Source organism: Diaphorina citri, unplaced genomic scaffold, assembly GCF_000475195.1.
Source record: "Diaphorina citri unplaced genomic scaffold, Diaci psyllid genome assembly version 1.1 scaffold3368, whole genome shotgun sequence".
Classification (NCBI taxonomy): Eukaryota; Metazoa; Arthropoda; class Insecta; order Hemiptera; family Psyllidae; genus Diaphorina; species Diaphorina citri.
In genome coordinates, this window is record NW_007380777.1 from 8,648 (window position 1) to 21,362 (window position 12,715).

Consider the following 12,715-nt stretch of genomic DNA (forward strand, 5'->3'; position numbering starts at 1 on the left):
TTGAGAGCATGGATCCTTGGGTAGTGGGTAATCTTCCTAGTCTTGCTCGGAGCTGTACAGAGGCTATGTTAGAGGGGAAATACTGTGTTGTCTGTGTGAATACCGGAGGATTGTTGTTTTGCACTGGAAGATTTCTTTTGGAATTTCTTGATGAAATCGAGGCAATGTTGGTGACTTTTTACAATAAACGCAGCTACTACAGAGGAACACATTAACAAAATTGGGGTTAGTAGGCCATTTCAAGAAGCGCCTGATGTCAAAATAGTTGAGAGATGTACAATTACCTACACCAAAAATTAAAAGGCCTCTTTATGTGTCTCATTTTAAAAGAAGTTACAAATATACATATTATACATACACAAACCTAATTATTATTATTAACAGTTTCATAGCTCAAAGCTATAGCATTTATTTACATGAAATACACAAAATACAAAATTTGGTACAGAATGTATGAGGCAGCTGCACTGGACGGTAGCGCTGCTCTCGCGATCTTTTTTTCTCCAAAAATTGTGAAATTAAAATTATGTAGAAATTCTTTTTTAAAAATGTACCTACTTCTTTTCTTTTATATCAAAATTGCTTTGATCTTACTTTGTTTTCAAAACCTTTTATTTTGGAAAGTATTTGGATCAAGTTTACACAAGAAGTTTTGGATAAACAATACAGAAAATATCAAAATGTGTAAAATACAATATCAAAGAGATTTCCTGCTTTCTCTCAAAAGTAAATCCAACAATGTACCTGTTCCTCAAGACCTTTCCACCAACTCTGCAGATTTATTAACCACTATACATCATCAAGTGAAAACAAAGTCACCCAGAAGTAGAGGTAAAAGTAAGAAATACATAATCTTGAATATGATCAATTGGAATATCGAGGGATTGAAAAACACAGTGATTAATTCCCCACACACCAATTTCAATTTATTTCAAAATGCAGACATCATATTTCTAACCGAGACAATGTGTACAGAAGATCCTATAACCCTAACCGGATATTACACTACATCAGTATCAGCAGAAAAACAAGAGAGAGGTAGGCCTACTGGCGGGATTACAATATATTCAAAACCCCATGTAAACTTAAGGGAAATTAAATCAAGCTCTAACAAAATAATATGCTCCACAAGTTATGGTGAAATAATTTGCTATTACTTCAACCCTACCACAGATATCTCAGATATAGTGCAAGAAGTGACAGAGGACACTCAAACTCTAGTGTCAGACACATGTATAATATTAGGAGATTTCAACTGTAGAATTGACACTATCAATCATAAAGGAAACACCCTTATTAATCTGATGAACTCAAAACAATTCAGACTGATAAACAACCCAAATGAACACACTTATTTTGCACACAATGGACAAAGTTGCATTGACCTCATTTTCATTAGATCAAACAAATCAAAAGTAGTCAAAGAATTCCAAGTACTGAAGGATCCTCTCAAGAAACACCAAAGAGTCAAAACTGCTGTCAGAGTAAAATCCAGCAATCAAAGTACCCTCGATAACAGTTCAACAGTTAAAGAGCAAATATCCAGGAAAGTAAACCTTCTTAAAGTCCAAAAAGACCCATTAACCTCTTCCTTATCTCCAGAAAATACAGATGATATCAAGAACCTTACCAAAATATTAACAGATGCAGCTAAGAAAAATCCAAAAACAAAGAAACACCACAAGCCTTGGTTTGACGGAGATTGCAAAATACTAAAGCAGAGGAATCTAAGACTCATGCAAGAGACAAACAAAACTCTAAACAGAACTGATGCCCAGAAAGAAGGGAGTGAAGGGGAAAAATAAGTACTTATGGCTACATGAGATGAGATGAAAACTTGAAAAGAGAAGAGTTTTTTTTTCTTATCCTTGAGACTTATTTCTAGAGGAAACCTAATGGAGGAGTGTTTTGTTAGTCTCTGCCTCTCAGCTTAGACAAAAGAGTCTGCGTGAGGTTTACAGTTCACAGAGCTACTAGTACATAACAGGCAGTTATTCAAAGGGTTCTCTCTGTCTTTAAAGAATAAGCACTAGTCCTCACAATGGTTGACTGCGGTTCAGGACGAGTCAATTAAAGATGGCTATAGACCATCAGGGTGATGTGAAAAAGATCATTCATTAGAAAAAAATCAAATAGTTTCTTGGTTTGCCCTTGGCATATGTTGTGTTTCCTGTTGCTGGGTTTCTTGATCACTGTGGTTCGAAGTGGGTTGGACTGGATCCATCTCGTCTTCAATAGCTTTCATTTCACTCTCAGATTTCTTCTCGTCCTCATCTAGAAAGGAATTGAAATAGACGATGTTTCAAAAATGAAATTAAATAGTTACCTAAGTGATCATGGCAAAAACAGATATCCATGACTGGTTCTGACTGGCTCAAAGGTTTTCGTGCCTGTGGCGTCCATTTTTTTCCGTCTTTTTTCTTTAGTTTAAAAACACCAATGGTGCGTTTCCCATCACTCGGCATTTGCCGACCGGCAAAAGAACAATTGGAAACGCAGCTTAAGTGATCATGGCAAAAACCAGATATCTATGACTGGTTCTGACTGGCTCAAAGGTTTTCGTGCCTGTGGCGTCCATTTTTTCCCCGTCTTTTGTCTTTAGTTTAAAAACACCAATGGTGCGTTTCCCATCACTCGGCATTTGCCGATCGGCAAAAGAACGATTGGAAACGCACCTTAATACACAACAGTACCAATTTTCAACACGATCAGTATGAAGAAAGTGGAAAAAAGAAAAAAAGTTTGACCAAAAAGAAGAAAAAAACATCTCTCTCACCTATTGCAGTTTTCAGTTCCTCTTTCTTCTGCGCGATCTTGTTCTGCAACTCCCTGAGTTCATTCTTGAGATTTCTAAACTCAAACTCGTGTCTGAACAGAGTTTCTCGCTTGAGGAACGCAGCTTAACACACAACAGTACCAATTTTCAACGCGATCAGTATGAAGAAAGTGGAAAAAAGAAAAAAAGTTCGACTAAAAAGAAGAAAAAAACATATCTCTCACCGATTGCAGTTTTCAGTTCCTCTTTCTTCCGCGCGATCTTGTTCTGCAACTCCCTGAGTTCATTCTTGAGATTTCTGAACTCAAACTCGTGTCTGAACAGAGTTTCTCGCTTGAGGAACGTTTGCTTGGATACTTCATGGCACTTTACGACAGCCTCGCGCACGGCTTTCCTGTGAAATTCAAGTTAACCGGGTGTGAATTCTATGTAGCTTTTTAAACGGAGAGAGAGAAACAATCAGTGTAGAGAGGAGAGTTGAAAAGAGTAGAGAAACATGGTTTGCAGGGGAAGAAAAAGAGGGGGAGACGCCATCGCGTACGGCAGCGTATGCAGTGACGTCAGTAAATAAGATTTACCAGTATTTTTTTTTACATCGATTTATCTCAGGATTTAGAAGTCGTAGAAGAAAAAGAAAAATTCCGTTGGTCCTCATTTTTTTCTGCTCTATGACTTTGAAACCTCACCCAAGTAAGCGCAACTGGTGTATTTGACAGATTGTAAAAAAAAAAAAACCTGTTCGGAGTTAATATGAAAGAGTAATATGTTTCTACTTCGGTATTAGCAAGTTCACTTACTTCTTGGATATGAACATTGTGTTCAGAGATTTTTCCCTACTTACTTCCTAGTTCATTTTTTTCTGCTTTCTGACTTTGAAATCTCACCCAAGTAAGCGCAACTGGTGTATTTGACAGATTGTAAAAAAAAACCCCTGTTTGGAGTTAATATGTTGTTGTTGTTGTTGTTGTTGTTGTTGTTGTTTTCAAATGCTCGGAGTTGACTATTAGGTCATTTTCCCTGAAGTTAATATGAAAGAGTAATATGTTTCTACTTCGGTATTAGCAAGTTCACTTACTTCTTGGATATGAACATTGTGTTCAGAGATTTCAGATTATCATCTCCTACAAGACACGGAGCAGAATCTTCCATTTGAACTAGAGCCTCCATTTTCCTCTCCAGTATCTGAAATAAGATGAGATTTGATTTACTTGTAGTAAATTGAAATTTTTACAGTAAGTATCTGATATATAAAACAGAGAAAATGTCATATTTTATGTTTCCTAGAGCAGGGTCTACACTTATTTTGGAAGTGTCGGGCAGTATTTGTTTGAAAATATTTTCTATAGGCCCATTCCCATTTGGCTTTCCAGTATCTGAAATAAGATGAGATTTGATTTATTTGTAGTAAATTGAAATTTTTACAGTAAGTAAGTATATGAAATATAAAACAGAGAAAATGTCATATTTCATGTTTCCCAGAGCAGGGTCTACACTTATTTTGGAAGTGTCGGGCAGTATTTGTTTGAAAATATTTTCTATAGGCCCATTCCCATTTGTCGTGAGTTTCATCCGATTTTTTTCCCGAATGTCTTGTAGGAGAAAGCCAGTCGTTCCCAGAACGAACCCTATCTGTTTAGGATAAAATCCGCCCCGGGCGGAAATCGAACCCGCGACCTGGCGCTTACAAGGCAGAAGCGCTGCCAACCAAGCTAACTAAACTGGCAACACTCATCTAAAACTAAAAAAAAAAGGTCACTAGTATCACTACATACATACCTCTATTTTCTTTTTGTACTCATCAATTTCCCCTTGCACTACACCATATGCTGACGTATTGTAGTTGCTCTTTTTCTTCAGATCATACAATAAGTTAGCGTAACTATCCTGTTGATCAGATGAAAACAGTATAAATGAATAGAATAGTAGATTATACAGAGATGAAAGTAACCGAAGTGTCAAAGAAGATCCAGGAGAGGAGACTACAGTGGTATAATTATTAATAAATGGTCGATTCCTATGTAAAAAGTTGTGAAAAAACCAAATCTGAGGTCAAACTCCGAAAAAATAAGTGTTAAAGGTCGAAAAGTCAATTTTTGATTGCCGTTCTAATGAAAAAGTTCAAAGAGTTGTGACGTCAGATTTCACGTCAAAATGCGCAGAAATGATCAGATAAAAACAGTATAAATTAATAGAATAATAGATTATACAGAGATAAAAGTAACGGAAGTGTCAAAGAAGATCCAGGAGAGGAGACTACAGTGGTATGGGACATGTTGAAAGAGATGAGAGAATGGAAGTGAGGGGGAGAAAAGGTTGAAAGATTGTGTGAAAGGAGGAGTTGCAAATTTGTAAAAATTATTAATAAAATGGTCGATTCCTACGTAAAGAGTTGTGAAAAATGCAAAACTGAGGCCAAACTCCGAAAAAATAAGTGTAAAAGGTCGAAAAGTCAATTTTTGATTGCCGTTCTAATGAAAAAGTTCAAAGAGTTGTGACGTCAGATTTCACGTCAAAATGCGCAGAAACGCATGCGCACAAACAAACGAAGCGGGAGTCATGAATTATGACGTCATCGCGTACGGGAGCGTATGCCGTGACGTCAGAGTTCATAATTTACCGGTATTTTTTTAATCGATTTATCTCGGGATCTAGAAGTCGTAGAACAGAAAAATTCCGTTGGTCCTCATTTTTTCTGCTCTATGATTTTGAAACATCACCCAAGTAAGCGCAACTGATCTATTAAGACCTGGGTGATAAAAATTTATCAGGACACGAGGTACACAATAGGGCTGCCTGGAAGAGACTGACAAGAAACGCCGACCTTATTTAAGTAGGAAAGGGCGATAAAGTAGGAAGAAGACAATAATTTTATCAATCTTCATTTTATTTTTCAGTTTGAGTTGAAGGTTTAAGTGATGCTATTCAGAACTATTACAATGTATAACTTCCTTGTGAAGTACCCATAGATTCCATAGAAGAAAAAGGTGAGAGTAACATTTACCTTCAGTTTTCCAAGTTCGAAATTTTTCAGCGCGATTCGCTTCTTGAGTTCACCGCACTTCTGGTTGACAATTTTCAAATTCCGGTCACTGCTTGTTTGTCCCAGTTCCTTTGGTAGCAATATTCCACGGACGTGACTTCTGCACAAGTACCACACTTTCAATTAGCAGACACTTCTTGGAAAACGGAGACATTTATATAGGGGTTTTTTCTGAGAAAACAGACACTTCTTGGGGAATGGGTACATAGTTCAATTTTTTATGGTAAAACCTCATAACAATGAACACTCCTGTTAGACCTCACTTAGAACCAGACTGATTATAAGGATCAGTTTAGGCAGACAGGGGAAAAAACACTGGTCACAATAGATTGCATACCCACTCTCAAGAGAGGAGCACACTCATAATAATAGTAATAGCCCTCACTTTTCTTTCTCTCATTATGTTAAGAAACAAGTTTGGGGCTTACCAAGTTGGAAGGTATCTTTGCCGAAGGAGCATTGACCTCAAGCTTTTACTCAATCTTGGATGTGAAACTTACCAAACACAGATCTCATGGACTTGTCCAATATATTAGCTTGATCTGCCATGATTCCTTAGTTCACAGTATAAGAATGTAGAAGAAAGTCTGCAAACTGGGGACAGGAAGGAAGCCGGACAAAAACACTGAACTTTATTGACTGCTTGTTTGGCCCATCCAAAACGTCTTCGGCCTTACCGATACCACAAAACGATGCAAGAAGGGTTCAGAGTACCAAGTATCTAAAGACACAGCACCTATTGAACAAATTATACACCAAAATCACAGAACAAATCCCAAAACGGCCGCAAAAAAAGACCTGGGTGATAAAAATTTATCAGGACATGAGGTACACAGTAGGGCTGTCTGGAAGAGACTGACAAGAAACGCCGACCTTATTTAAGTAGGAAAAGGCGATGAAGTAGGAAGAAGAAGACGATAATTTTATCAATCTTCATTTTATTTTTCAGTTTGAGTTTAAGGCTTAAGTGATACAAGGCTTACTGATAAATTATCACCCAGGTCTTAATAGATCAGTTGCGCTTACTTGGGTGATGTTTCAAAGTCATAGAGCAGAAAAAATGAGGACCAACGGAATTCAGAACTATTACAATGTATAACCTCCTTGTGAAGTACCCATGGAAGAAAAAGGTGAGAATAGCATTTACCTTCAGTTTTCCAAGTTCGAAATTTTTCAGCGCGATTCTCTTCTTGAGTTCACCGCACTTCTGGTTGACAATTTTCAAATTCCGAGACATAATCACATTTCCATCTTCTATTTCACCAATCATTGAGTTTCCCTTCTCTGCATGATCTGCCATCTTGCTCAACTTCAGCTGCTCCTCGAATTCTTCCTGTGGATTGGGGAAATGTGTGAAATATGATTTGTTATCCATACAATCCATTTTTTAAAAAGAGTTTTGATAAAGGAAACTGCTACGGTCTTATCGTCCCGAAATCGAAGAGAGAAGGAAGACAGGATAGGAGAAAGCCGGCCGTTCCGAGAACGAACATTATTCGTTGAGGATAAAGTCCGCCCCGGGCGGGAATCGAACCCGCAGCCTTGCGCTTACAAGGCAGACGCGCTACCAACCAAGCTAACTAGGCCTCTACATTGAACATTATGGTCCATGACATAGCATGCCTATCCCATATGCCCCTCATCAATTAGGTGAGAACTGTGAGAAGAGAAGTAGTATTTTTTCTCAAATGACAATGATACCTACTTACATCACAGGACACCGGATGTGAATGATCGAATGGCACCTTGGCACCACCTCTACCAAACTGGTTTGACATGTTCTGACAGGTCATCAGGATTCATAGATCACATTTTCTGGAGAGTATTTACCTATTTACTCTTCATAAGCAGTGTGCTTGAAGGAATCGGCACTACTCAGCTCCAATCCCAATGTACAAAGCTCTGATAAGATAACTTACCTCTCCAAGGGTTGCTAGTCTCTTCCGGAGTTTCTGACAAAGTTTCTTCTCTGTTTTAGCAGCAGTCTTTTCGGCTCCCTTTCCTTTGTTTTTCTTCTTGTCTTTCTTTCCCATTTTATAGAGATATTTTTCAAATATGTGCTTTTAAACCACTTTTTAAGATGAAAAGAAGTACCCAGAAAGAGTGTAGGTAGTCCACAGTGCGTATCTTGTGGTGGATTTCTGGATTTTATAATGTTTCGAAATTCAAATTTTGGTGCCAAGTTGTACAGTGTTGCCGGAGCTAATGAGGAAGTCCCGGCAGCGGAAGTGATTTATCTCTTCAAAATCAAGGATAATTTTAAAAAATTAACGTTTTTAAAAATTTGAACTTTGGAAAAAAAGAAAACTTTTTTGAATGGAAATGGAGCTTCCCTCAGCCTCAGCTTCCCTGCTTCCAGCTTCCAGCTTTTACGCAATTTACCGTGTCCTGTCAGTGAAGTAAAGAGTGAACTAGGTAATGAATAAAAGGGACAAGACTTCATCTGTGTAGGTACGTATATTGTTAGCAAAACGATGTTAGTTTGATCAGCCTCAGAAAGCAGAAAGTTCTGACTTCAACCTTTTCAACCCCATCTCAACATGTTGTAGCAGTGACAGCAGATCAGTCAACATCTCCAATAGGTTCCAGGGTTGGAATGAGATCAAGGAAGGTGGCAGCTTGTGTTGGGTTCTCAGAGGTCTATCAACGTCACTCTAAATAGGTGAATTCACTGACACAAACCTCTTCACGCCCAATGTCCTCGCCCGAGGACAAAATTTTTATAGTACTATGTGCCCAGGTATCAAAAGTGTTTTGGGTTGAGCGCGATCCACTCGTAAATTTTTTGTAGCCTAAACCAAATGTCAGCCAAAAGCAATCACCCTAGGTAGGCCTGATTGAGAGGCTGACAAAAAACGCCGACCCCCGACTGAACACGGGAAAAGGCGAGGAAGAAGACCTTAATTTATTTTATGGTACTCTCTATTTGCTTGCTACTCTTCTCTTTGAGATTTGCCACTTTTTTTTTTCAAGAGGTTTGACAGAGGGAACTATAACTGCTATGGTCTTATCGTCCCGAAATCGAAGAGAGAAGGAAGACAGGATAGGATAGTGAATTAATATTTGCAGATAAAGAAAACTTGGCAAGTGAATTAATATTTGCAGATAAAGAAAATGTTAATAAAGAAAACTTGGCAAGTGAATTGATGTTTGCAGATAAAGAAAATGTTAATAAAGAAAACTTGGGCTCTTCTCTTTGAGATTTGCCACTTTATTTTATTTATTTATTTTTTTTAAGAGGTTTGACAGAGGGAGAGAAGGAAGACAGGATAGGAGAAAGCCAGCCGTTCCGAAAACGAACATTATCCCATCAGGATAAAATCCGCCCCGCCTGTCCCCCCAAACCACAGTTAACCATCATGAGGACCTGTACTTTTTGTAACCTCCAGCTAGCAGGCTGGTTAGGGTCCCGCACAAAAAGTCGATATTCTAAAATACACTCATAGCCCTGAATGGGGTCAACGAACTACGGGTGTGATAAGGGCTTAAGCCTAGGTACTGATCCATCATCCCGCGCGAAAAGTGTTCTACAAAGCTGGTTAGGGTTTGGCTTCTCTGATTCCTATTTAATATTTACTTATAGTCCCATAGCAAGTTAGCAAGACACTGGTCTGCTCCCTGTTTAAGGTCCCCCAGCCAGATTACCTAATGATCTACATAATAAGTCAAATCATGAACATAATGATCTACTTTGGCTCTATGGTAGAGCCTTAAGGCCAAACCAATTGAGAATAAAAAAATCAATATTTTTCATTTCTTTTTGCAGAGGGAGAAGAATGATCAAATAAGAGCACAGAAAGAAAACGCAAAGGACGAAAGACAGAAGAGAGAAAATGAAAGGAAAAAGGAGATACCATTGGTAGACAACACACCTGTAATAAGAGAAGAGTTACTCCCCCTCTTTTTCTTCCCCTGTAAACCTAGTTTCTCTACTCTTTTCAACTCTCCTCTCTACACTGATTGTTTCTCTCTCTCTCTCCGTTTAAAAAGCTACATGGAATTCACACCCGGTTAACTTGAATTTCACAGGAAAGCCGTGCGCGAAGCTGTCGTAAAGTGCCATGAAGTATCCAAGCAAACGTTCCTCAAGCGAGAAACTCTGTTCAGACACGAGTTTGAGTTTAGAAATCTCAAGAATGAACTCAGGGAGTTGCAGAACAAGATCGCGCGGAAGAAAGAGGAACTGAAAACTGCAAAAGGTGAGAGATATGTTTTTTTCTTCTTTTTAGTCAAACTTTTTTCTTTTTTCCCACTTTCTTCATTCCGATCGTGTTGAAAATTGGTACTGTTGTGTATTAAGGTGCGTTTCCAATTGTTCTTTTGCCGGTCGGCAAATGCCGAGTGATGGGAAACGCACCATTGGTGTTTTTAAACTAAAGAAAAAAGACGGAAAAAAATGGACGCCACAGGCACGAAAACCTTTGAGCCAGTCAGAACCAGTCATAGATATCTGTTTTTGCCATGATCACTTAGGTAACTATTTAATTTTATTTTTGAAACATGGTCTATTTCATTTCCTTTCTAGATGAGGACGAGAAGAAATCTGAGAGTGAAATGAAAGCTATTGAAGACGAGATGAATCCAGTCCAACCCACTTTGAACCACAGTGATCAAGAAACCCAGCAACAGGAAACACAACATATGCCAAGGGCAAACCAAGAAACTATCCAAGAAAATGTAGGGAATGAGCTAATTGTTGCCATATCAAACCACAGTGAACATGAATCCCAGGAACAGGAAACACAACACACATCACGGGACGAAACTATCCAAGAAAATGTAGGGAATGAGCTAATTGTTGCCATATCAAACCACAGTGAACAAGAATCCCAGGAACAGGAAACACAACACACATCACGGGACGAAACTATCCAAGAAAATGTGGGGAATGAACTAATTGTTGCCAATAAAGAAAACTTGGCAAGTGGATTGATGTTTGCAGACAAAGAAAATGTAGATAAAGAAAACTTGGCAAGTGAATTAATATTTGCAGATAAAGAAAATGTAGATAAAGAAAACTTGGCAAGTGGATTGATGTTTGCAGATAAAGAAAATGTAGATAAAGAAAACTTGGCAAGTGAATTAATATTTGCAGATAAAGAAAATGTAGACAAAGAAAACTTGGCAAGTGGATTGATGTTTGCAGATAAAGAAAACTTGGCAAGTGAATTAATGTTTGCAGATAAGGAAAGTGTAGATAAAGAAAACTTGGCAAGTGGATTGATGTTTGCAGATAAAGAAAATGTAGATAAAGAAAACTTGGCAAGTGGATTGATGTTTGCAGATAAAGAAAACTTGGCAAGTGAATTAATATTTGCAGAATTAATATTTCGTTGAGGATAAAGTCAGCCCCGGGCGGGAATCGAACCCGCAGCCTTGCGCTTACAAGGCAGACGCGCTACCAACCAAGCTAACTAGGCCTGTAAAGTGTGTCCACAGGTCCACCTAACCCTTAGGGCTCCATTATTATGTGGTCAAATTCTCAAATAAATGAGGATAAAATTCCCTGCCTCGGCTGGGATCGAACCCACGCCCTCCTGTTTACCAGGCGAGCGTCTTGACCACTACGCCACCGAGGCAGACTTTGTTGATAATGAAATAAAATGTAAATGTAAATGCAGTTTGTGTTATTATGTCACAACTTTGGTGCTCACTGCAGCATTGTAGGATTTTTCCAATATCTCAATATTTTTTAAAAAAATACCCGGGTATTTACCCACCCTGGGGGTGGATAAACACCCGGGTAAATACCCAATTTTTATTTACCCACGACCCATCACTATGGTAGGTAATTTAAAACTTCCATAGCTAAAGAAATAACAAGGGTTGAGCGCAACCCAATCGTAAATTTTTTGACAAGATAAGTTAATTATCATTTTTTTGAAAAAAGAGAAGAGTTACAGATTCAATATCAGGTAAAGGAAAAATTTAGGGAAGGTTGGTAAGTAATTTAAAACTTCCATAGCTAAAGAAATAGCAAGGGTTGAGCGCAATCCACTCGTAAATTTTTTGATAAGATAAGTTAATTATCTTTTTTTTTTTTGAAAAAAGAGAAGAGTTACAGATTCAATATCAGGTAAAGGAAAAATTTAGGGAAGGTTGGTAAGTAATTTAAAACTTCCATAGCTAAAGAAATAGCAAGGGTTGAGCGCAATCCACTCGTAAATTTTTTGATAAGATAAGTTAATTATCATTTTTTTGAAAAAAGAGAAGAGTTACAGATTCAATATCAGGTAAAGGAAAAATTTAGGGAAGGTTGGTAAGTAATTTAAAACTTCCATAGCTAAAGAAATAGCAAGGGTTGAGCGCAATCCACTCGTAAATTTTTTGATAAGATAAGTTAATTATCATTTTTTTCAGCCAAAAGCAATTAACCTTAGTCAGTGCCTGATGAGAAGGCTGACAAAAAACGCCGTACCCCGACTGAACACGGGGAAAAGACCGAAGAAGAAGACACCTTGATATTTATTTTATGGTACTCTCTATTTGATTGCTACTCTTCTCTTTGAGATTTGCCACTTTAATTATATTATTTAGTCTTGACAGAGGGAACTGTATAAGAGGTTCTTCGTACAGATCGAAGAGAGAAGGAAGACAGGATTAGGAGAAAGCCAGCCGTCCGAGAACGAACATTACTCTCCCATCAGGATAAAAATCCGCCCCGGCGGAATCGAACCCGCGGCCTAAGCGTCTTACAAGGCAGTATGCGACTACCAACTAAGCTAACTAGCTGGCTTATTTGCCACTTTATTTCACACAATACCAGCCTAGGTTAGAATTGGAGGTTGCGCGTCTGCCTTGTAAGCTATCTTATCGAGGGTCCCAAGTTCGACTCCCATCCCGGGCCATTTTACTCCTACACAGATACAAGGTTCGTTCTCGGAATCGGGACTGGCTTT

The 12,715-nt window shown here is 38.3% G+C and overlaps 1 protein-coding gene across 1 annotated transcript in view; it reads right to left on the reverse strand.

The window, feature by feature from the left end:
* Nucleotides 1-2,128: 2,128 nt before the first annotated feature.
* LOC103520255 (myosin-2 heavy chain-like) overlaps nt 2,129-12,715 on the reverse strand; it is a 14,951-nt gene continuing 4,364 nt past the window's right edge. Inside the window, exons 2-7 of the mRNA XM_026831451.1 lie at nt 6,964-7,149; nt 4,553-4,660; nt 3,852-3,958; nt 3,116-3,170; nt 2,777-2,891; nt 2,129-2,274 (exon numbers count right to left, since the gene is read on the reverse strand). Of these exons, the coding sequence (XP_026687252.1) occupies nt 2,129-2,274; nt 2,777-2,891; nt 3,116-3,170; nt 3,852-3,958; nt 4,553-4,660; nt 6,964-7,149 (717 nt within the window). The remainder of the gene's footprint in view (nt 2,275-2,776; nt 2,892-3,115; nt 3,171-3,851; nt 3,959-4,552; nt 4,661-6,963; nt 7,150-12,715) is intronic.